Below are 25,690 nucleotides of genomic sequence, written 5' to 3' on the forward strand. Positions count from 1 at the left end.
CAACTCCACAAAAGCCAAAGACACAAATGTAGAGGGACAAGTGTATTGCCTTGTCCTGCTGTTCTGCTAATGCTTACTATCTTTTCTTGTCCTCATGGGTATTACTTCTTCTTAGTACAATTCTCTATTCCTTCTCTTCCTCATCCTCCTCTAAGCCAGGGGCTTAGAATTTACTTAGGTAGTATTGAGTTTTCCCCATCCGCTCCGTTTGGTCTCCTGGATCCCTTTTCTTCTCAAGATCTTTCCCTCTATTCAGTAAAGCAGACTCAGGGGGTGGCAGAGCATCTCTCTTTTCATGCCAAAAAATGACCACTGCCCTTCCTTCCTTCCTTCCTTCCTTCCTTCCTTCCTTCCTTCCTTTCTCACCGTAGAGCCTCTCGCGGGTCCCCATCCGCTCCGCCGGCACCCGGACCTTCATGGACCCGCGGATGTTGCCCGTCTCCTCGCCACGGTGGGAGAGGTAAGTCAGGAACTGCTGGGCCGTGCTCCCAATCATGGATTTGAGGGCGATGACGCACTCCCCTGGAAACGGGTTGGGGGGCAAAGAAGGGCATTGTGAGGATGGGCAGGTGGCAATAGGATGTCAGGACTGCCCCTCTGGCAAAGCTGAGCAACTCATTGCTAGCAATAGTAATAGCAAGTACATTTCTATATCACTTCTCAGTGCACTTAAGCACTCCCTAAGCGGTTTACAAAGTGTAAGCCAATTGCCCCTAACAAGCTGGGGACTCATTTTAGCCACCTACGGAGGAAGGATGCCAGGCTGAGTATGTTGGAAGGTATCATCACAGAGCTGGAAGAAACCACAAGGGCCACCCAGTCCAATTCCCAATGGCCGGGAGGGTGGCCCACTGACTGCAATGGTTTCTTTCTTTCCAGGAAACCCAGAGAGGACTGGCACCCAATGCTCCACAGACTGGCACTGGACAACACTCCGAAGAGCACTAAGCTACATGAGTTTGAAACCTAGAATCCAAAACTGAAGATGCATTTAAGAGATAAAACAATGATTGAGAAGAATGACAGCTGGGAGCCATTAATGGGATACTGTCAAGATCCTAGACGAAGAAAGTTTGGAAATATCAATTATTTGAAAAAAGAATATTTTATATAAGCTGAAAACAGTGATATGATTAAAATACTGCAAATAGAAATATGCACAGTGTAATAACTACATGACAGAAATAGTTTGATGGTTGTTTATCAGAGGTGAAAGAAATGAGAAAATTGATAATCGAGAGAGAAGAACTTCCAAGGTTAAGAAGCAGAAGAGCAAAAAGGAGGGAATAAGGAGGAAAAGGTGGTAAGATGTAACGCATATGAAGATGTGATATGTTATTAAGTCATAAATATATGTTTGATGTAATTGGATGTGTAAAAGATGAAATGGAATAGGATAAATCTAGAAATTTTAGTCGAAACACTGACCCCAAAAACCTATGTCGACTTATCCACAGGTCAATATAGGTACTATAATACTTATTTTAAAAAGGAGCCATACCCTGGTGAAAGGAAAGACCATAATCTGGCCTGGAAGCACTGACCCCCCTCTATTATTTGATTCATACAGTTTTTAGTGTGGGCACAAATAGTTAATGTCTGCTGGAATTTTATACAATGCGCCCTTACTTTTGCAGGGGATCCGTTCTGGACTGGTTTTGAATGGGGCTCGTGCATAGAGTGGTGCGGCAGCGCATACGCGTCATGGGCACATGCCCCATTGTTGCCTATGGGACTTGCTGCCCCTTCTCCTCGCGTGGCTTTCAGCATATGCTGAAAGCCGTGTAAGACGTGGGTGCACTATATGTTCTTTGACATTGTCTTCCTTTGCATCATCCTTCACATCCTTTGTTACATGCCTCTACATTTTACCCTCAACTTATATCAAAATCCATGATTTTGGTTCCAAAACTTGCCCTCGATTTATACATGAGGTCAACTTATAGTCAAGTATAGACAGTAAATTGTATATTAATAATAAAAAATTAATGTGAAAAAAGAAAGGAAACCTAGAATCCTAGAGTTGGCAAGGCCTCATGGGCCATGGAGTCCAACTCCTTGCTCAGTGCAGAACCTCCACCTAAAGCATCCCCAGCTGACCAGACTCTTTGGGGAGATGTCCAGAGATGGAGACTCCAGCACCTGGCTGGGCAGTTGGTGCCATTGCTGATCTGCTCTGACCATAAAAAACCTCCTCCTAATGTTCAGTCAACATTACCCTCCTGTAACCTGAAACCATTAGCCCTGGCTCTCCCCTCTGGGGCAGCAGAGAAAACATGTGCCTCCTCATCTTTGAGGCGGCCATTGAGAAATTTAAAGAGTGCAGTCATGTCATCCCTCCATCTTTTCTTCACCGAGCTGAACATGCGCAGCTTCTCATATCTTTTGCTCTCCAAACCTCTTATCACCCTTGTTGCCCTTCTCTGAACTTGTCTCTATCCTTCTTAAAATGAGATGCCCAGAGCTGAATGCAGCCAAGGCCTAATCAGGGCAGAACATAAGAGGACAATGACTTCCCTTGAGTTAGAAGCTATGCTTCTAACAATGCAAGCTGAAATAGCATTTGCCTTCTTTGACACACCGCTGGCTAGTGTTCAATTTATGGTGGACGATAATCCTGCATCAAATAATCCAGTATCTGGGGCAATAATCCCACTTCAAATCCTTTTAATTTATGGGATGCAAAGGTGACACTTAAGAGAAAGCTCATTGCCATCTAACAAGACGGGTATCTCTGCGGGCGCCTGGGGATGACCAGTGCGGCGACCGCTTGCCTGTTATGGACACCCACAGTCCCCTAGAGCTTTTTGGCTTCTTACCGTAGGACTCATAGCCATCCATAGACTTGACGGTCAAGAGGATGTGCTGGTCTTGCAGGTACTCAATGTCAGAGAGGATGGGCTTGAGCTAGAAGCGGAGCAAGAATCACTATTATTATTATTTGCTTATATCCCACCTTTCTCCCAATATAGGGACTCAAGGCAGCAGCAGAGTGATGTCCTTCTCTTCCTCCTCTTTCATCTCCTCTTCCTCCCACAGGTTCTTGCAGTTCTGCTGACCGTCTAGTTCCTCCAGACCAGGGGTCGGCAACCTCCGGCCCACGGGCCGGATGTGGCCTGCACAGGCCTGCCGCCTGGCCCCTGGCTGCTGTTGTTGCTGCTGCTGCTGTGGCGGCAGCCGCCCGTCACAGCTTTTCGCCGCTCTGGGTGCCGCCATTTTGGGTGAAAAAATGGCGGCACCCATAGCGGCCTCTGGGGCTATGGGCGCCGCCATTTTTTCGCCCAAAATGGCAGCGCCCAGGCGAAAAGCCACGATGGGCAGGCCGCGGCGGCAGGCCTTTAGGAGGCCCCCTGCCATCCCTGGGCCTCCAGGAGGGCTCCGAGGGCGGTAGGGGGCCTCTGGGGGGCCCGCTGCCACCCGCTGGGGCCCTCCAGGAGGCCCGAGGACGGCAGGGGGCCTCTGGGGCCCTTTGCCATCGCTGGGGCCCTCCAGGAGGGCTCCGAGGGCGGCAAGGGGCCTCTGGGGGACCCTTTGCAGTCCCTGGGCCCTCCAGAAGGGCTCCGACGGTGGCAAGGCCTCTGGGGGGCCTGCTCCATCCTGGGGCCCTCCAGTAGGGCTCCGACGGTGGCAGGGGGCCTCTGGGGGCCCTTTGCCATCCCTGGGGCCCTCCAGGAGGGCTCTGAGGGACAGCAGGGGCCTCTGGGGCCCTTGCCATTGGCTGGGGCCCCAGGAGGGCTCCGACGGCGGCAGGGGGCCTCTGGGAGGCCCGGTGCCATTGCTGCGGCCCTCCAGGGGGCCCCCCAGCGCTGGCGGCCCCCCAGCTTTTTTGCTGGTCTCTAACGGGGCCTGGGGCCCGTCAGGGGCCAGCAAAGTTGGGGAGGCCTGGCCCCCGAGGGTGGAAGCTCCGCCCCGGGCACGCTGCTCCACCCCCCCCCGCACATGGCCCCGCCCCGGAGGGTTGAAGCTCCACCCCTGGCTTCGCCCCCCCCCAGTCGCCTGAGGGACACCAACCGGCCCCCGGCTCAAAAAGGTTGCCTACCCCTGCTCCAGACAGACGCTGGGGCTTGTGTGGGGGAGAGGTCTTACCGTGGGCAGCTGCCTGGATGACCACTGGACCTTCAAGAAGTTGATGTTGTCGCTGCTCTGGGAGCGTTCTCATAACTCTTTTTGATTCTGGGGATTTTTTTAAAAAAAGGAAATAAATGGATGGGGAAAAAGTGGACCTAGGCTCCAGCTGCATTCCCTTCTGCTGCATTTGCCTTCGCTTCCATGGTCAGCCGGCCGGTCATTCTGCCACCACAGAGCAACCTTTGCTGGACATGTGGCTAAAGGCCAGTCCTTCAAGCAGGGAGGCACAGCAAAGACCCTGCACCCCGCTTTTGCAGATCTTGAAGAACCTCACTATTCCTCCCCAGTTTTTAAAATGGTGTGATTTCCGGCATCTCTGCCCAAACCATGCAAAAAGCTATCGTTTTTCCTGGGTTTTTGGGCTCCATGGCCATGATCTGGGAATAGTTTTTATTCCTGACGTTTTGCCAGCATCTGTGGCTTTGGCATCTTTAGAGAAAAGCTCTCCAGACAGTTGGAAACACTGAAAATATAACCCCATCCCAACAAGCACCCCAATAATCCTATAGTTATCATAGGTTTATTTTTATTGACTTGCTATATTTTATTATTTAATGTTAATATGTATTAATATGTATTGTGTTAAATTATTTTAGTAGAATGTATGCCTTGGCCAGGTTTATTTTATTTTATTCTATTTTTAGCGGATTGTACGTGTAAATTTACAGCGCTCTATAAATCAAGCTTAATAATAAGGATACTAATACTACCCTCAAATGCCTCCTTTTCCCTCTGTCCTCTGGGACAGATGGCCATCCAGCCTCTGTTTAAAGACCTGGAGTGACATTATCTCACTTTTTGTCACCATTTTGAGAGGGGCTGCAGAGGAAAGGGAAGCCTTTTGGGCTTCTTGAAAGGGGTTTACTGCCTACAGAAGAGATGGGGTGCAATTGCCTCCCACCCGCCGGCAGTGGCCCGCCCCATCGTAAGGATGCGCAAGTGATGGGAGGAAGCGTCTTTCGCACACATACCTTCCAGGCAAGTGGAATAGAACTCAATGAAGAACTTGGTCCTGCTGGCCGTCTTCACGATGGCCTCCACGCTCTCGAACTCAATGTAGGCCTGGTCAGAAGACTTGGAGAGACCTGGAAGGAGGCAAGGACGGGGGTCAGCAAGGGGCTGGGAGGGGTCAGCAGGAGCCCCCATCCTTGCCCCTCATGCCTCCCATCAGAGTAGCCCTAGCTTCCATAGCAAAAGGGTGCTTCTGACTTTTCCAGTATATGCAGGAAAGGCATCTAGCAGCCCCCTTTTAAGAACAACGGGTTTATTTCAGCCTGAGCTTTTGGGATTTTAAGCCATTTCTTCGGATGCATTGATCTGCTGCTCCAGTCGGCCTCTACATCCGCAGATTCAATTGAAACATTTCAAAAGATATAAATTCCAAAAATTGATTTTGCAATTTCTTATAAGGGATGCTATTTTGCTACCACACTGTATATAATGGGATGAGTATCCATGGATTTTGGTATCTACTGGGGGCCCTGGAACCAGACCTCATCTGACACCAAGGGTCCGCTGTATTTTATTGTTGCTAGAATCTTGCTTTCTCAAACTCATTTTTTTAAAATGTTAAAATCTAAGATGATGCTGACTTTCTATGCTTCCCAAAGAGCCAGGAGGTAAGCATTTTGCTGGGGGAGAGCTTAGGAAAGTCACTTGTTTAATAATAATAATCATAATCATAATTTTTATTTTTCTATTTCCCGCCTCTCCCTGCGGATCGAGGCGGGATCACATCAATGTCATAAATACAAGATACACGACAGTTTAAAACAGCAAATTTAAAACAGCGTTATATAACAACCTTACATAATAAATACAGTATCAACATCAATATCAATATCAACAGTGCCAGTCAGCCTGGGTGTCGCAGTATAGGAAGCAGCGCATCTGGGGCATCTGTTTTCCCATATTAGATCTTTTGGTGTCGTTATGTGCCTTCAAATCGTTTCCAATTCATGGCAACCCTAAGGAGAAGGGTTTTCTTGGCAAGATTTTAGCCTTATTGATTTCAATCTGCTTATTTAGATGCATTGGTCAAGTAATACTTTATTGATGCTACATTGCGGTCTTCCTTTCTTATATTAAAAAAAATAAAGAAATAGAATTTTCAAATCTAAGAGGATGTTGACTTAATTATTCTACACCCCAAAGAGTAAGTATTTTGCTGGGGATCGCTGGCAAAGCTTGGGGAAGTTGCCTTTTGGGGGGAGACTTTAACTCCCAGAACCTCCCAGTCAGGATTGTGGGTGTTGTAGTCCAAAAATGACCACTCCCAAGCTCCAGCTTCCGGGGAGTGAGAAGAAATGGAGGAAGGCCAACCAGCCAAGGCCAAAGGCACAATGGATTTGGCCCCTCTTGGACCAGCCCAGGCCAAGTCCGCATATCCTAGCGTCCAGTCAATCTGCTATCCAACACCACAGCCTCACCGGCCCTCCAGTACCTTTCTTGGAAACAAACTGGGACGTCACCCCGACTTCAAAGGCTGCAAAGACAGGCGAGTGGTCGCTGCTCACAATATCATCTGTGCAACCTGGTGAAGAAAAGGAAGAGCTCTCAGCGGACGATGGGACTCAGGATCCCGCCTGGACACCTAGCTTCCTTTCCAGCCACTTGGAATTGTTGGGGAGAGGGACAAAACGACCACCTCTTGGACTGGGGGAGGTAGGAAGGAGTGCCATGCGGATTTCCAGCAATGGCAAGGGGCCAGATTAGATAGCCTTTGGAGATCCCTTCTGGACAGTCAAGGGTTGGTGGTCCTTGGGAGGCCCTTCCAATGCAGTGGTGGATTCCTGCCTGGTCAGGAGAGGGACTGGATGACCCTTAGGGTTCCCTTCCAACCCTGTAATTTCAGATTTACAGCATTAGCAGGGGGTGGACTACATGGCTTTTGGGGTACCTATAGAAGACCCCACAAATCAGATGAAAGCAGTGTGATGTACATCATCCCCTTCCACTGGCCCATCCTATATGCCATAAATTCCTATTTCCCACCCCTGTCTGATTCTCTGGGGAAAGTCCTGAGCTGAGGAAAAGGGGCATCATCATCATCATCATCATGCCTCATTGCACAAAACTCACCGTAGGAGTTACTATTGATGTGTGTCTCTGGATATGACTTCCAGAGGATCCGATCGCACCACGAGGGGACATTTGTCCTCACCTGGGGGACATGGACGGCAAAGGGTAAGTGGTCAGGTTATGGGTCAGGAGCCCTCTGCCATTGTATCCATACATCCCCATGGCCTTCCCGTTATTTCCAGCTGATTTTCAGCCTCAGAGGTGGCAGAAACTGGAACTCGGGGGCGGCCTGAGAAAGTGACCGGTCCTCAGTGAGGCGAAGGGGGTCTTGCAGGCCTCCCCCCGTGGGCCAGTGCTCCTCTGCCTCCTGGTCTATCTCTGCTGCCCACCCTCTGGCACCAGTTGACCCCAAGGAAGTAGAAATGGTTTGACCAGTTGGTTCCTCTGAAATACAGCCTCCAGCACTGAGATTCCTTGGCAGTCTCCTATCCAAGGACAAACCAGGGCTGACCCTGCTAAGCTACCAAGATTATATGGGATCTGGTGCTTTTTTTTGGGGGGGGGGTACCTTCAAGCTGTCTGTTGAATCATGTCAATCCCACTATGAATTACACAGGGTTTTTTAAAGCAAGGAATAGTCAGAAGTGATTTTGTCAATTCCTTCCCCTGAAATGATTCTATGATTCTACTTAATATTTGTTAGCAATCCCAGGATTTCAAGCATTGAGCCCTGGCAGTTCAAACTGTGTCAAACTGCATTATTTCTGCAGTGCAGATGCAGCCAAAGTCATTGCCTATCATCAAAGAGAGGCAGTCCGACCTCTCCAGGGAAGGAGTTGCAGAGCCACCACCAAGAAGGCAGCGCATAAACCACTTGCTGCTTGTGTCCGTGGCCGCAGAGGGCAACCCCCAGGACACGTGTCCCCCCCCCCCGGTCATCCGTGTGCAACCTGCCCCCTTCCCCAGTGCCCCTTCCCAAGCCCCTCGCTTGACTCCGGGGCCCTTACCCCGGTGGGTTTCTGCTTGTGCCAGACATAAGTGTCCCGAGAGCCCCTCTCATAGCGGTATGTCGGGGGGAAGGTGATCTCCTCCTCACCTGGGAAAAACAGGGGTGGGTGGGACAGAAAGACACAGTATGGGATGAGACCTTAGCTGGGGGGACGTCTCCATCCTCTCTGGTGGAGAGAAGGTAACCTTGTCCCCCTGCAAGAGTTTGGCCTTAAAAAGAGGGTGTTCAGTGGTTAGAATAATAGGATCCTAGAGTTGGAAAGGACCCGAAGGGGCCACCTAGTCCAACCCCCCTTCTGCCATACAGGAATACACAGAACCAGAGGGCTGGAAGGGACCAAGGGTCAACCAATCCAATTCCTGTTCTGCCAGGCAGGAATACATGGAATCAGAGTTGGAAGAGACCCCCAAGGGCCATCCAGTCCTGCCATGCAGAAATACACCACCCAAGCCCTTCTCCCTGGGTCAGATGGCCACCCAGCCTGTATTTAAAAACAGCCTCCGAAGAAGGAGACTCCCCACTGTCCAAGGGAGGGAAGCCTCCATTGTCTCTAGTGGGGAGAAGGCAGCCAAAGGCTTGGAGGAAGGAAGGAAGGAAGGAAGGAAGGAAGGAAGGAAGGAAGGAAGGAAGAAAATCCCTTCTTGGATTGAAAGCTGTTGGCAAGTTGTTTATTTGTATAAACAGTATTTTTTGTTCATGGGCAGATAATCAAAGGCGATACGGTATTATGCTTAGTTAATGAAGAGAATGCCTTTGCAAATTGGGACTGAAGAAGAACTACAAAACGGTTGAATAACTCTGGATTTGCTGCCTCTGTGTGTTTTCTGGGTGGCATAGGAATCCTTCCACTTCGTATGCAGAGGACCTTTGGAAGAATCTTGAACAGCAATTTTCTACACTGGATTATCATATAACAACAAAAAATAAAAATAAATAAATTCTGCAATGTGTATTTGTCGTTGTTGTTGTCGTTGTTGTTGTGTGCTTTCAATTGTCTCTGACATGTGGCAACCCTACGGCAAACCTATCATGGGGTTTTCTGAGCGAGTGTGACTTATTGCCCAAGGGCACCCAGTGAGTTTCATGGCCAAGCGGGGATTCGAACCCTGGTCTCCTGGAGTCATAGGCGTTTATCAGTCGGGGTCTCTGCAGCTCAGATCCAGGGCTTCTGCGGATTGGGCCATTCGCATTCACGTGACAACGAGAACGTATTTTCATACCTGGTTGCTGTTCTGTTGCCCTTCTGAACTGAGGGGGAATTGAATCGAAGGAAGTCATGTAATGCGGATTCAGGCAAAGAGGAATGAGTGCAAATTGTACTTCCACACCGGTGCAGACCATGGGGGATTCAACAATTCGAATTGGGACCTTTGCACATGCTCAGTGGGGCCCTGAAGGCATCCTGAACCTTTGCACTTCTGGGGCTAAGAAGGGAGCCAGGCTCCACTTTCATGCGAATGCTAGCCTCACCTGAATGACAGCTCCCCCTTTTTTCTTCCTCCCTTCTAGTTTCCCTTCCCTGGCAGCCTCCGTGTCAGAGCCCCCATCCATTTCATCCACATCTACATCTATCCCAGTGGTCCCCAAACTGTGTCCTTTAAAAGATCCTGGACTCCAGCTCCCAGAAGCCTCAGCCATGTTGGCCAATAGCCTGGGATTCTGGGAGCTGAAGTCCAAAAGCCCTTAAAGAGCTATATCTATATCTAGATATATCTACATCCATCCTCCTGTCATTCAGTTGCCTTCTCTTAGGTTGCATCCACACTGGGGAGATAATCCAGTTTAACTGTCCTGGCTCAGTGCTATGGAATTCTGGGAACTGCAGTGTCCAGAGACATTGAGCCTTCTCTGCCAGAGAGCTCTGGTGTATATGTGTGTGTATATGTGTGTGTATGAGTGTGTGTGTGTATGTATATATGTGTGTCTGTGTGTGTGTGCATATATAAGATAGATGAGGAGATTGACAGGAGGATGGATGTACATGTGCATGAAATGGATGGGGGCTCTGACACGGAGGATCCCTTTGCATTTGGCTGCCAGGGATGTGTGTGTGTGTGTGAGGGAGAGAAAGGGGCAGGGAGGGAGAAAGCGCTGCTGGCCAGGCTGCCCTGCCGAAGTTGCAGCGGGGAAGAGGAGGGAAGCAGAGAGAGAGCTCCAATGGAGCCCTGGTTGCCCTGAAAGCGAAAAGAGCCACCGGAAGAAAATGGGGCAAATTGCAGCAGGGCATCATGGGAGATTTGCAACCTTGGGGTCTTGCGATGGTGTTCAGGAGCACAAGCAAATTGGGATTCCACACCAGACCAATTCACAGTGAGATCGAACAGAGCCCTAATGAAAATTGCGTCAATCCACTTATTTAGCGCACTCGCCAAAACGAGGAGCCAGTAAGGATTCAGTTTGCAAGTCCTGCGGAAGGGGCTCACATTTAAAGCTACCAGGTATGAAAATACATTCTCATTATCATGAGAATGCGAATGGCCCGATCCGCAAAAGCCCGGATCTGAGTTGCAAAGACCCCGCCTGATAAAAGCCTTAGTCCAATGCCAAAACCACTATGCCTCGCTGGCTCTTCTAATATATATACAGTACATGCTTGTAATATACAAGATATAGTCGTGTTAGTCTGCAGAATCAGTATGTGGAGAGATCTTATAGCACCTTTGAAACTAACTAAAAGAAAGAAGGTGGCAGCATGAGCTTTCCTAGACTTCAGTCTCCTTCTTCAGATGCATTTGGTGGAGTGGAAGCCAAGCACAGACATATATATGCCACTGGTATGTGAGAATGTCAATTCAAACTATAAATCCTTTGTGCATGGAAATGAAGTTGCAGGTCCAGTTTTAATGAAGGCAGTTAGTACACAAAGGCATAGGAAACCGGTCTCTGCATAGTATAGTTGGCTGTTTTGCAAGTAATTTTCATTGCTCTTTGTGTTCTATCAGTGCTATTCTGTTGCTCTGATACTTCGGATATTGCAACTAAGATGAGTGCTAGGTTTTTTATATTTAGTCAGAGCTGTTCAACAACGAAATACGCTGCTGCCTCAATGGAGTGTCATGGAGCCTCCTTTTTGGAGAGTTTTAAACAGAGGCTGGATGGCTATCTGTCACATGGAGAGCTTGGATTGTGAATTCCTGCCTGGCACAACTGGATGGCTTTTGGGGGTCTCTTCCAACTCTAGGACCCTATATATTCCTGCATGGCAGAAGGGGGTTGGACTATATGACCCTTAGTAGTCCCTTCCAACTTTAGGATCCTGTGTATTGCTGCATGGCAGAAGGGGGCTGGATTGCACAGCCTTTGGGGGTCCTGTGTCACACTGGCTCTCATTAAAAAAGGAGAGGCATGATGAGAGAGAACTACTCAATAAAGGCAAAAAAGTGGGACGTGGGCAGATGAATTCCTTCCCCATTGAGGGTTTTTAGAATTACAGGATCCTAGAGTTGGAAGAGACGCCAAGAAGACCCCCATCCAATCCAGCCCCATCCTGCCATGCAGGAACTCCCAGTCCAAGCATGGTGTCCCATATCATGGGGGTCTTGCTGCACTGCAGCTGGGCTTACTGAATCTCAGGAAGATCTTGTGCTTCTCCTTCTCCAGGTTGAGCTGGTCCACCTTCAAGAGGGGCTCAAACTCCTTCCGGTTGATGTAGTTGAGAATCTCCTGCAAGGAAAGGAAGAGGTCCAACAAAACGCAACGGTGGCCTGGATGGCAGCATGCAAAAAGTGAGGAGGAAAAAAACCCCTTTCTCCCCACAGCACCATTCCCACAAAGACCTTTGCAGGGCCCAGAAAAACAGGGAACGACCAAATAAACTCAATGACATCTTAAATTGTTTAATCTGATTTTGCTGAAGACGCCACTCTGGGATCCCGCAATATGGGACAGGATATAAATATTTTAGTAAACAAAGCTGCTCTTTGCACATGCTCAGAGACCACCACCTCATCAGTTATTCCCCACACAGGCCATATTGTTTAATTTGATTGTACTAGAGCACCACCCTGGGATCCTATAATATGGGATAGGACATAAATATTAATAAAGTGGCTCTTTGCAGATGCTCAGAGGCCATGGCCTTATCGGTTTCCCTCCTGACATGCCACTTTGCTACTTTGTCCCACCTACCCCTAAAAAACCGACTCCCCTCGAACTCACCCTAAAGACCCCCTCACCTGGACATCCATGTCGAGGCGATAATTGAGGTCCCCGAACCAGAAGAGATGTGTGAAGCGGAGGGAGATGTCGAAGGAGCTCAGCTGCTTGTCGCCCAGCGAGAGAAGGCGCAGGATGTCCAGGTAGTTCTGGTTCCTCCTGGATGGGAGACGGAGAGGAAGGAGAGTTATAGCATGAGACCCACAGGGTCCCCTCACTGCTCCTGCCTGAATGGGGATGGGGTCCCCTGAGGCCATCCTTCTGGACCATCAACATCCATTGATCAGATTCTCCCTTGCAATGGGACTAAGTGTGAAAGGGATCTAGGAGTCCTGTTAGACCACAAGTTGAACATGAGTCAACAGTGCAATGCGTCAGCTAAAAAGGCCAATGCGATTCTAGGCTATATCAATAGAAGTATAGTGTCTAGATCAAGGGAAGTAATAGTGCCACTCTATTCTGCTTTGTTCAGGCCCCGACTGGAATATTGTGTCCAGTTCTGGGCACCAAAAAGGATGTGGACAAGGTGGAACATGTCCAGAGGAGGGTAACTAAAATGGTGGAGGGTCTGGAAACCATGAACCCTATGGGGGACGGCTTAGGTAGCTGGGGATGTTTAGCCTGGAGAACAGAAGGTCAAGCCCTGTTTAAATACTTGAAGGGATGTCACATTGAGGAGGGAGCAAGCTTGTTTTCTGCTGCTCCAGAGACTAGGAACAGGAACAATGGATGCAAGGTACTGTACAGGAAAAGAGATTCCAGCTCGACATTAGGAGGAACTTCCTGACAGTAGGGGCTGTTTGACAGAGAACTGGACTGACTCACATCATGGTAGAGACTCCTTCTTTAGAGGTCTTTAAAGAGAGGCTGGATGGCCATTTGTCAGGGATGCTTTGATTGTGAGTTCCTGCATGGCAGAATGGGGTTGGACTGGATGGCCCTTTTTGGGGTATCTTGCAACTCTAGAATTCTATTATTCTATGGGTATGTTTAGCCTGGAGAACAGAAGGTTAAAAGGACACATGATGGAGTAAGATTGCTTTCTGCAGCTCCAGAGAAGAGGACAATAACAATGGATGCAAACTACAGGAAAAGAAATTCCACCTAAAAATTAGGAGGAACATCTGGACAGTAAAAACTGTTCAACAGTGGAAGATGCTCCCTTGGAAAGTAGTGGAGTCTCCTTTGCTGGAGGTCTTTAAGCAGAGGCTGAATGGCTATCTGTCAATGGGGATGCTTTGAATGAGAGTTCCTGCATGGCAGAAGGGGGGGTTGGACTGGATCAGGGCCCTTGGGGTCTCTTCCAACTCTACGATTCTATGATTCCAGATGGTCTGTGTGTTTACTTAGTTTCCTCCTTCCCTGACAATTATGGTGCCAGAACTCACCCTCTGCTCCACTTTTGCAACCACCTAGAAGCAAGTAGGCTAGATTATCCTTAACCTTCCCAAGCAGGTGGACAACTCTGGTTGGCACTTAATGCCTGAGGCTTAATGACCCTACTGTGGACAGTCCCTCGGTCTCTGGATTTGGCTCTGAAAACCCAGGTCCTGAAATGGCAGCCCTAGTTGTGCCAATGAACTCTCCGGTCCGCCCCGCGAAAGAAACTCACCTGGCTGTCTTCTCATTGCCGGAGGTGAGGTGGCAGTTGACAAACCCAAAGGACGTGCCGTTGAACATGAAGGAGACACCCACTGCCCCTTTGTTTCCTTGGGAGCAAAAGGGAGACGATGCACGTGGCATCATGGATCAGGGAGGTAAACATGAGCACCAGTGATAACATTCAGAGATAAGAATTCAGAGACGTCACCGTGTTCGTCTGCAATAACTGCATGCAAAGGGACCTTGCAGCACCTTGGAGACTAACGGAGCAAAAGAAGTTGTAGCATGAACTTTCACAGACTGGGTCTCCTTCCTCAGATGTATGGAGTGAACTGGTGCCCAGGAAGGACCTTCTGGGCCATCGGAGGAAGTAGACCTAGCTCCTGGGCACCTTTGGTCCTTCCTAGGCACCTGTTCATATTATGCATCTGAGGATGGAGACCAAGAAGATTATCGCACTGTTCTTCAATAATGGGGATAGAAACAGGATTGGCTTTGTAATCCACGGATATAATGGGATATAATGAAACATGCTGTTACTGTATTTTATAGATATTTTTAGAGTAAGCCGCTTCAGTCATTTGGAGAAGTGGGATATAACTAAAATGTGTTGTTTTTGCTGTTGTCGTCGTCATTGTCGTCATCATCATCATCATCATCTTATTGCACCTCATTATGGTTAGGCAGTAGGAAGCCGGTGCTTCTGCCGATGCTTTTCATGAACAAGAAAATCCCACGGACAGCTGTCAATCATGCAGTGAACCCCTTATTGAAGTATGTGCCATTGAGGAGGACAGTGAGGACAAAACCAACACGAACAGAAAACTAAGCCCATATGTTTTATAGCTGGAATGCCTGGAGTTGTCTGAGGATGAAATAGGGGAAAGGACTATTTCTCTGATAGATAACAGGTCAAAGAAATCTCTTTGTGGCTCTTCATGTCTTTCGGGGCCTGTTTTATTGCCCCAAATGCTGCCTAGATACCTGCATTGACCCAAAATTAGGCATTTTGCTGGGATGCCATGCTGGGACAGTGAGTCCAGAAAACAGTCCTGAGAAGAGAATTGATGGTGGTGCCCACCTGGGGCTTCAAAGCTGTATATTTTTCGTAACCAATGACTGAGAAAGGGGTGTCTATGTTTAATTCTGTTTTTCCAATCAATGTATGTTTTGCAAGTTCTTTGTTTCAGGCCCTATAAAATGGCATGTCACCTATGCGCAGGGGCTTCAGACCTTTGGAGAAACCTTCCTCTGAAGCCAGCCGCCTAATAAACCGCTGGATTTTCATAGGCTCCCTGGCTTTCTATTTCTGGAACATCTGCAATGCCATAAGCCATTCGGGGGTAATTCAGAGAGAAGAGGGTTCAAACAGGTTTTGCTGCACCTTCCCGACCCCCAACAAAGGCAAGACAACTTTACTTACAAGGGCTGTATCCACACTGGAGAAATGACCCAGTTTGGCACTGCTTTAACTGCCTCGGCTCAAGGCTATGGCATTCTGGGAGTTGGAGTTTGTTGTGGGCCCAGAGCAGAGCGGTGCTTAAGGAAGGAAGGCCCCACAACAATCTCCAACTCCCAGAATGCCATAGCCTTGAGCCAGGGCAGTTAAAGCGGTACCCAACCGAGTTATTTATCCAGTGTGGATGCAGCCTTAATCTTGGATAGCCAATGAGTAAATGGAACAGTAGTGTGATAAAATGCATCAGCAACTCATTATCAATTTGCAATTGCATGGTAATGTGAAAAGCATCACTGCTGTTTCAGATGTTTAAAAACCTGCAAAGCTTCATGGGATAATCTCCTTAGCCTACGAAAGCTCATGCTGCATCTTCTGCTCTGATAACAAGGGGGTCCCCATTGCATGCTTCCTTCCCCACTAACCCTATTGCAGGAGCGGTCAACTGTGGATGGCCAAGGGTCCACATCATCCCCCCCCAAAGCCCTTAAGAGGGTTACACAATCCAAATGTACCTTCACCAATAAATACACCTTGACTCTCCCTTCTCCAAAATGTTTGGGACCTGAAGTGTTTTGGATATTTATTTTTTCCCCAGATTCTGGCATTTTTGCAAATATGAAATGAAATATCTTGGAGATGGGACCCAAGTCTACGTACTAAATTCATTTATATTGCATATACTGTACTCTTCATAGCCATAGAATCCAAGAATCCTAGAGATGGAAGAGACCCCAAGAAGGGCCATCCGATCCAACCCCCTTCTGCCATGCAGGAACTCTCCATCAAAACACTCCCTGGGAGAAATGGCCATCCAGGTTCTGCTTAAACACTTAACTTGAAGGTAATCTTATACAATGTTTTAAATGATGATGTGCATGAAGCAAAGTGTGTGTGCACTGAACCATCAGAAAGGAAAGGTGTTGCTATCTCAGCCATCCACACAGACAATTTTGGATATTGGAATATTTTGCGTTTTGGAATTCCAGATAAGGGAAACTCAACCTGGCAAGGAAGAGACTGACAGCTGCCCCAAGAGCCATTTTTGAGTATCTAAAGGGATGCCATGCTGAAGATGGAGCCTCCTTGAATCCTATTTTGGGAGAAAGGCAGGATATACATCCTTTAAATGAATAAATGAAATGGATAATGGAAGGAAGAAGATTTGGAGGGGAGGAAAATGTTAAAGAGCCTTTTCATGTGTTTGTGCATCTTGTTTTCCTTGGCCTTTCAAGGGGAAACTGTTAAGCAGACCTGCAGGAATCAATGGATTCAAATAAGAAGAAAAGCGATTACACCTAAACCTTAGGAGGAACTTCTTGATGGTCAGGAGCTGTTTTACCATGGAAGACTCTGCTGCTTCAATAGAGGGGGATGGAGTCTCCTGCTTTGGAGACTGTTTTAAAAAGGGGTCTGGGTGGCCATCTTTCCCTAGTGCTTCATTGTGGACTCCTGCATGGCAGAAGGGGATAAGATTGGATGGCCTTTGTGGCCCCTTCCAACTCCAAGCATCTATGATTCTACGATGGCAACCGATAGCAAGTGATGACAAGTGATGGTGGGTCAATAGTTGCTTTAAGGCTGCTTCCTACAATTCATATTTCACCCCAAAACTGACTCAATGTGGAGAGCGCTGAGCCTATTTTAGACTCCTGCTGGAGGAATGCGTGCCCACCCTCCCATTCCACCCCCAATTCTTCTCTTCTCCCAGCAATTCTGTCCGGTTCTGGGGTCAGTCTTCCACCCTTGGGACCCCCTGGAAGCTGAAAGGGTTGCCTCCAATGCCAAAAAGCCAACCCAACACAGAGGGAACTCTAGCTTGAAAATGACCATTTTTAATGTTGAACTCTGTGGAGGCTTACAGAGGAAGGCATTTAGGAAAAAAGGCTGGTCTGGGGGAGGCAGGGGCTGCAAAAGCAGACTTGGGGGTCCGTCTCTGCCTTACCCAAGGTGTTGGCGATCCCCGTCTTGACGCTGGAGGTGCTGACATGGCTGATGCGGTTCTCATGCTCCAGTTTCACCAGGACGGCGATTTTAATGTTCCACAGGGACTGCATGGCGATCTGGAAAGACAGCCAGGGAAGACAACCTTGGCATCCTGAAATCAGTGGCTCTCTTAACAAGACAGCAATAGTAAAAGGCAAAAGATTTATATGATCTGAAGAGAAACCAGAGTACAATAAAACAGGATGGATAATGGAAGGAAGAGGATTTGAAGGGGAGGGAAATGTTAAGGAGCCTTTTCATGTGTTTATGCATCTTGTTTCCCTGGGTCTTGTAAGGAGAAACTGAAAATACACAGAGAACAATGCGGGGTGCATTCTGTTAAGCAGATCTGTCTGTTTTATAAAGCACCCTGAAAAGGGGTTGGATTAGGTGACCCTTGGCAGTTCCTTCCAAATTCATGAATCTGTAACTCTGCAACTAGAACCATTCCAAGGCAAGTGGACTGAAGTCCTGGCTCCATGTATGGCAACTCTGCAATGCCTCTTTCCCTGCAAACTTGGACTTCTGGACCGCTTGCAAGATTTCTAAAAACTCCATCCCAGAAGGAAGGCAGGATATAAATAGCAACAGCAAGTACATTTCTACATCACTTCAAACTGAACCCATCCTCCCTAAGAGGTTAACAATGTGTAAGCCAATTGCCCCCAACAAGCTGGTTACTCATTTTGCTGACCTATAGAAGGATGCAAGGCTGAGTGGACCCTGGAGCCCTGCCTGGAATCGAACTCACAACCTTGTGGCTGCAGGACTGGCATTTAACCACTGTGCCACCAAGGTTCAAATAAACATTTTGAAAAAATAATCTAGTTGTTTCTTCCACCTGCAAACTGCATCCTGTAGCTCCAGGATAAGGCAACTGGCAGCCTTCCAAATCTTGCTGGACCACAAATCATATCATCCCCACCAGCTGCACTGGCTAGGTCTGATAGGAGTTGTAGTCCACAAATATTTGGGAGGTCACCAACTCCCCATCTCTGATGTAGCCTATGCCATTTTGGATATGGCTGCAGTAGCTCAGGGTTGTAAGAAACACTGCACAAGAACAGAGGAAATCCCATGAATGTATATTTCAGGTGCTGGAGCTCTGAGCATGAGTAATCCCGTCCTATGCAATGGTAAAACTGATACCTTACTATGTGTGTAGAATTCACAGCCAGATTAGTCTGGACTATCAGGATGCAAAGGGATTTTGCAGCACCTTTGAGACTAACTGCACAAAAGAAGTGGTAGCACCAGCTTTTGAAGACTTGCTCTTCTTCCTCTGATGCATCAAGTCTACAGAAGCTTATGCTACAAAGTCTTTCGCTCAGTTAATCTGAAAGGTGCCACAAGATCCCTTTGCATTACTGTGTATGTGTTAATATAGGAATGATGCATTTATTGTGGACTGCATTAAAATATCCTGGACTGCATCAGCACCCCTCACACCTTGACTTCTATGGCAGCCTCTATTACCTGCAAGCACTTTCTCGCCCTTCCTCTCCTCCTGTTCCACTCATGGAAGCAGGAAAAAGCACATAATGCAAATCTGCAACATTTATTCCTATTTCTTAAATGAGTGCAGAAAACACAATGCAGACAGAATAAAGGCAAGCCAGTGCCTTCCTATGTATGGAGGCTTTGTTTCAGGAGTGCGGCAGTCTTGAAGGGGAAGAAATGTCCCAAAAGACTGATGCAGAGCTTGGAAAAGTTACTTTCTGGGGAGCACAATTCCCAGGTTTTTTTTAAATGATCTGCACATGCACAGGGGAACATTTCATGGTGTGCAAAAGATGTTGGAAAAGTCCCAGGATGCCGCAAAAAGAAAAATATCCCAATGTGTTTTGGTCTGGATGTGTTTTTATGGCTCCAGGGGATTGTAACTTTAAAACCAGCCCTGCAGGGACTGCAGAAAGAGTATCTGACCCCAGCTTCCAGCCCTGCCCGCCCCAAGGGCACCCACCGGCCGGTACTCGATCTCGGTGAACTCCTTGAGCACCCCGCGCATGAAGTCCACCCACTCCTTGTCCCCTATGGAGTTCTCCTGGGTGCCAAAGACGTAGATGTCGTGGGGAATGGTGACGGTCATTTCGTCCAGCGTCTTGCCCAGGCCCTTGGAGGCGAACCAGGAGGTGATGTTCTTGGGAGGAGGGACGCTGCCTGCAGGGAAAACGGAGGGTGGGTCAGAAGGAGCCAGGGGAAAAGAGATATCCCCCCCGATTTCTGCCCCAGCGTCATTTCATGCAGAAATACAAGTGTTGTGGAGTTCCGCGGGAGAATGGACTCTTGCACTAGGATTGCACATGAGTGTAGATTCAGTGGTACCCAAACAGGATGTTACCCCAAGAGCCAGCCCTCTGTGACCCTTGATATCACATTAATACCAGAAGGTCTTCCAGATTCTCGGGGGTGTCTGGAACGGATCCCCCGCAAATCGGGCGGGACAACTATACACATACACACACACATATTCCAAAATGCAAACCTTAATTTTGTCATTTTATATAAGGAACACAATTTTACCATCCACTGTATTTAATAAGACTTGAGTGCCTATGGATTTTGATCATAGAATCATAGAGTTGGAAGAGACCACAGGGGCCATCCATTCTAACTCCTTCAGCCATGCAGGAAATCCAAATCAAAGCATCCCCAACAGATGGCCATCTAGCCTCTGCTTAAAGACCTCCAGGGAAGGAGACTCTATCACCCTCCGAGGAAGGAGTGCATTCCACTGTCGAACAGCCCTTACTCTCAGGAAGTTCCTCCTAATGTTGAGGTGGAATCTCTTTTCCTGCAGCTTGCATCCATTGCCCCTTTGTGTCCTGTTCTCTGGAGCAGCAGAAAACAAGCTTGCTCCCTCCTCAATATGACATCTCTTCAAATATTTAAACAGGGCTATCATATCACCTCTTAACCTTCTCTTCTCCAGGATAAACATCCCCAGCTCCCTGAGTCGTTCCTCATAGGGCATGGTTTCCAGACCCTTCACCATTTTAGTCACTCTCCTTTGGACACATGGTTCCAGTTTCTCTGTGTCCTTTCTGAATTGTGGCGCCCAGAACTGGACACAATATTCCAGGTGGGGCCTGACCAAAGCAGAATAGAGTGGCACTATTGCTTCTCTTGATCTAGACACTATACTTTTATTGATGCAGCCTAAAATTGCATTGGCCTAGTTGCTGCATCGCACTGTTGACTCATGTTCAACTTATGGTCTACTTGGACTCCCAGATCCCCATAATCCTATATCTGTGCATTTCATTCTTCTGCCCTAAGTGCAGTACCTTACATTTCTGTGTTGAATTTCATTTTGTTAGATTTGGCCCAGCTTTCTAGTCTATTCAGGTCATTTTGAATCTTGATCCTGTCCTCTGGAGTATTAACTACTTCTCCTAATTTGGTGTCATCTGCAAATTTGATAAGTATGCTCCCAATTCTGTCATCCAGGTCACTGATAAAGATGTTGAATAGCCCTGGGCCCAGGACAGAGCCCCACTGGACACCCCACTGGTCACTTCCCTCCAGGATGAAAAGGAGCCATTGTTGAGCACCCTTTGGGTTCGGCCGGTCAACCAGTTACAGATCCATGTAACAGTTCCTTTGTCTAGCCCACATTTTACAAGCTTGTTTGCAAGAATATCATGGGAAACCTTGTCAAAGGCCTTACTGAAATCAAGATCTACTATATCCACAGCATTCCCTTCATCTACCAAGATGGTCATTTTATCAAGGAAAGAGATCAGATTTCTCTGGCATGACTTCTTTCTCTGAAACCCATGTTGACTTTTTGTGATTATGGCACTTTTTGAAGATGGGGACGTTTGCCCTCCTCCATTCTGCTGGGACTTCTCCTGTTCTCCAGGAGTCCTCAAAGACTATTATTGCCAATGGCTCCGATATGACATTTGCCAGTTCTTTTAATACCATTGGATGGAGTTCATCTGGTCCTGGAGACTTAAATTCATTTCGATTAACAAGGTATTCCTCTACTATCTCTTTACTTATTCTGTCCTCTGCTCCATTATCCTCAGGTTGAGCCCCTTTTCCTTTTCTGAGAAGACGGAGGCAAAGAAGGTCTTGAGTAATTCTGCCTTTTCTCTGTCTTCTCTTAGCATTTTGCCATCTTCTCTACACAGTGAACCTACCATTTCCTTCTTCTTCCTTTTGCTGCGGACATATCCAAAAAAGCCCTTTTTATTGTTCTTAACCTCTCTAGCAAGACTGAGTTCATTCTGCGCTTTGGCTTTTCTGACTTTACCCTACAAATGCCTGCTATTTCTTTGAATTCCTCTTTGGTGATTTCCCCCTTTTTCCATTTCTTAGACATGTTCTGTTTCAAACTTAACTCGGTTGAAAGTTCCTTAGTCATCCATCCTGGTTTCTTGAGACGTCTCCCGTTTTTCTTTCTCACTGGAACTGTTTGAAATTGTGCCTTCAGTATCTCCCTTTTGAGAAAGTCCCATCCGTCCTGAACTCCTTTATCTTTTAGTATTTCTGACCATGGAATCGCCCTCAATACTTCTCCAAGTTTACTGAAATCCGCTCTCCTAAAGTCTCGGATGCGTGTCTGACTATGCCTGGATTCTCCAAACTTACTTACTATCTACAGGGAGTCCTGGTACCAAACCACAGTGGATACCAAGGGCTCAAGGTAAATAGGTAGTAAGTAAGTTTGCATAAGTAAGTAAAAATGTTTGAACCATCTGGAAACCATTGGAACTCCTTTCCAAAAATGTATCCTGGGGTGATTTTTGTTATGATTTCCATTTTGGTGGCTGAACTTCTAGCTTTGCGTAGATCTGTTAATATGTGTTTTTTATGTAATGATTGTGTTTTAAGTATGTTGTAACCTGCCTTGAGCAGTGAGGAGAGGCTGGTAGGAAATAAACTAATAATAATAATAATAATAATAATAATAATAATACTTAAAAATATGTTGAGGGTAGCTCTCTTCCAACTCTCCGATTTTATTATCCTGATCCCTGGCGGCGGATGGGCCAAGTGGATCAGCAAAGGTCCTTTGCTCTATGGAAGGCAAGGCCTGCCTCTCGGCACAAGAAACTCGGCACTTGACCCCTGCCTCCCTGCAGGACAGCAACCCACAGATGCAAGGCACGCCCAAAGAACCTCACTCTTCCTGTCCCCCTATCCTAAGAATATCCTAATAAACCAGGCCACTCACCCATGTTCCACGTGCCGATGAAGACGGAAATCATGTCCGGCTCGTCCTGGTTGGAATGTCGGTTCTTCATCAGCTGCAAGAGCTGGCAGAAGGCTTCCCGCTTCTGGAGAGGAGGAAGGCACAGGGGCCAGGCATGGGAAGCAAGCCCTGGTCAGCAAAGGCATGGACACAAGGCGCACGCGCACACGCATGTGCACACACATATCCAGGGGTCCCAGCTGCCCCATATTTGCTTTTTGCTTTCTTTCAAAATTCAAAAACTGCAAGTCATTAGCGGCTGTGGAGAAAGGCACAGTCGCAGAGAAAGCTTGGAAACAGGACAGCCCCACCTGCAAATCCCCAGAATGGTTCCATCATTTTGCAATTGTTTGCAATGACCTATGACTTCAGTCATATTCAAATAATTAAAGGGATGTCATGTGGATGATGGGGACAGCCTGTTTTCTGCTGCTTCAGAGACTAAGGGTAATCTACATTGTAGTAATAATGCAGTCTGACAGCTCTTTAACTGCCATGGCTCACTCATACAGAATCCTAGAACTTGTAGTTTTGTAAGGTACCAGCACTCTTTGGTAGAGAAAGCTAACAACTGTGTAAAACTACAAATTCCCAGATTCCATAGGATGGAGCTACAACACTTAAAGTGGTACCATAGAATCATAGAGTTGGAAGAGACCCCAAAAAGGGCACTGATCCAGTACAACCCCTTCCTGCCATGAAGGAGCTCTCCATTAAAGCATCCCCATTGACAGATGGCCATCCAGCCTCTGCTTAAAGACCCCCAAAGAAGGAGACCCACCTCTCTCAATGGAGGAAGTGTGTTCCACTGTCGAATAGCTCTTACTGTCAGGACCAAACTACCATTATTTACCTTATTTCTACAGTGTAGATGCACCTTAGGACACACTGCAGCTTCCAGAATCCCCAGGCACCACGGCTCTTGGCCAGGCTGGATGGCGGATTCTGGAAGCTGCAGTCCAAACCCTACTTCTGGCAGTGGATGAAAATGTTGGCACCTGGCCATTGAACATGGCAGGTGACGCCATTCATGCCACCATTTAGGTCTTGGGCGAAGGCACTTCGGACTCACCCTGGCACTGACAAAGATGAAGTCCTTCCGCTGGGTCTTGTCCTTCTCCTTCTCGAAGACAATCCCCAATTTATTTTGCACCCGCTGGGATTTGATCAGTTGGCGGACTGGGAATGGAAGAGAAAAGAGAGACAAGACAGAGTCAGATGGTATGGATCCCTCTTTCCCATTGTGTTTCTAGAATCATTGTGGCATTGCGGTCTGAGTGTTGGACTAGGACATTGGGAGACCAGGGTTTGGATCCATGCTTGGGCAACCATGCGCAAGAAGTCACACTCTCAGCCTCTGCAGAAGGCAATGGCAAACCACCTCTGAAAAAATCCTGCCAAGAAATCCCCATGAAATCTTTCACCTTAAGGTCTCCATAAGTTGGAAAAAACTCAAAGGCATATAACATAGAATCCTAGAGTTGGAAAGGACTCCAAGAAGGGCCATGCAGTCCAGCCCCATCCTGCCATGCAGGAACTCTCAATTGAAGCGTGATAAACCCAGGCCTTTCCTTACTCTTGTCGTGAGTGAAGGTGTTCCAGTCCTCCTGGGAGTCCTTCTGCTTCTTCAAGACCACCAGCTTCCCGCCTTCCACATCCACGCTCAAGGTGTACTTCTGGGATTTCCCAATTTTGGTCAGGTCGCCCGGGGGCGGGTGGGGGGGCGGGAGGGAGAGAGAGGGAGGGAGAGAGAGAGGGAGAGGGAGAGAGAGGTGGGGAAAACAAACCTGCCATGAATCTGAATAAATACAAAAATAAAACCAATAGATTAATTAAACCAACTTGACTCTAAAACGCACTGGTTTTTGTATCAACAGTTAAGAGAAAGTTGGCTGACAGATCAAAAAGCTGATGGATTTGAAGATAGCATGGAAATTGACAAGGTTTGGGTTTTTTATTTGTTTTTTTGATCCAAGGAAAAGGACATCAAAATTTGTGCAAATATTTAAGGAATAGAGAACAGGAAGAAGATTTGGTAAGAGATGAAATGATAAAATGGGCCTCCGATTGTGACAGGAGAGTTGGAAGTACGCTAGGACCAAAACAACGAAATGTACAAAGGCACAGGGGTCGAAGGAGAACTATTTAAAATGGAGCATAGGTGGCATTTAACTCTTAGTAAGGTTGCAAAGATCTACAAGGCAAACTCTAATTAATGTTGGAAGTGCCGAGAAAAGGGAGGTACATAGTTTCATATGTGATGGCGATGCCCCAAACTCTTGGAGGAAGGTACAAGGTATGATAAAAAAGATATTGGACACAAAGTACAAGGTTAGACCCGATAGATTTTTGTGGGTTTTTCGGGTTCCAGAAGAGTTTATTCCTGACGTTTCGCCGGCTTCTGTGGCTGACACCTTCAAGACACAACCCTCGAGTTGCTCCAGGTAGCTGTTTGCAACCAGAAATGTTCTTGGACCAGCCTTGATCACAGAATCAGTAAATTGGGAAGAGATCCACTGGATCATTTGATCCCTCTATCCAGCCAAGAAGGAGGAAATCTGAGATCCAGAAAATGCCCAAGGAGATGATCATAGAATCATAGAATCATAGAGTTGGAAGAGACCACAAGGGCCATCCAGTCCAACCCCCTGCCATGCAGGAAATCCAGATCAAAGCATCGTTAACAGATGGCCATCCAGCCTCTGTTTGAAGACCTCCAAGGATCTGGACTATCCCAGATGGGAGGCCCTCTTCCATGGATTGTCTATTTAAGTAGTTATATAGCATAGTATGCAGACAAAATAGTAACAGGCATTTCCCCCCCCTTCCTCCCCCAAAATCATATAGTAAGAAGGGGGGCCATCCCCCTGTTTAAATATTTGAAAGGATGTCATATTGAGGAGGGAGCAAGCTTGTTTTCTGCTGCTCCAGAGAACAGGACCCCGAACAATGGATGCAAGCTCCAGGAAAAGAGATTCCACCTGAACATTAGGAGGAACTTCCTGAGAGTAAGGGCTGTTCGACAGTGGAATGCACTCCTTCCTCGGAGGGTGATAGAGTCTCCTTCCCTGGAGGTCTTTAAGCAGAGGCTAGATGGCCATCTGTTGGGGATGCTTTGATTTGGATTTCC

The 25,690-nt window shown here is 47.5% G+C and overlaps 1 protein-coding gene across 1 annotated transcript in view; it reads right to left on the reverse strand.

Moving 5' to 3' along the window:
• Positions 1-25,690, reverse strand: part of INPPL1 (inositol polyphosphate phosphatase like 1) — an 83,828-nt gene that overhangs the window by 12,768 nt on the left and 45,370 nt on the right. The window contains 16 exon segments of the mRNA XM_042458151.1: positions 367-522; positions 2,820-2,907; positions 4,087-4,154; positions 4,839-4,865; positions 5,100-5,213; positions 6,572-6,661; positions 7,210-7,291; positions 8,157-8,245; positions 11,722-11,821; positions 12,334-12,472; positions 13,926-14,022; positions 17,317-17,434; positions 19,321-19,517; positions 22,543-22,645; positions 23,633-23,739; positions 24,137-24,279. Coding sequence (XP_042314085.1) covers positions 367-522; positions 2,820-2,907; positions 4,087-4,154; positions 4,839-4,865; positions 5,100-5,213; positions 6,572-6,661; positions 7,210-7,291; positions 8,157-8,245; positions 11,722-11,821; positions 12,334-12,472; positions 13,926-14,022; positions 17,317-17,434; positions 19,321-19,517; positions 22,543-22,645; positions 23,633-23,739; positions 24,137-24,279 — 1,718 coding nt within the window.

Source organism: Sceloporus undulatus, chromosome 3 (genome assembly GCF_019175285.1).
Source record: "Sceloporus undulatus isolate JIND9_A2432 ecotype Alabama chromosome 3, SceUnd_v1.1, whole genome shotgun sequence".
In the NCBI taxonomy this organism is placed as follows: Eukaryota; Metazoa; Chordata; class Lepidosauria; order Squamata; family Phrynosomatidae; genus Sceloporus; species Sceloporus undulatus.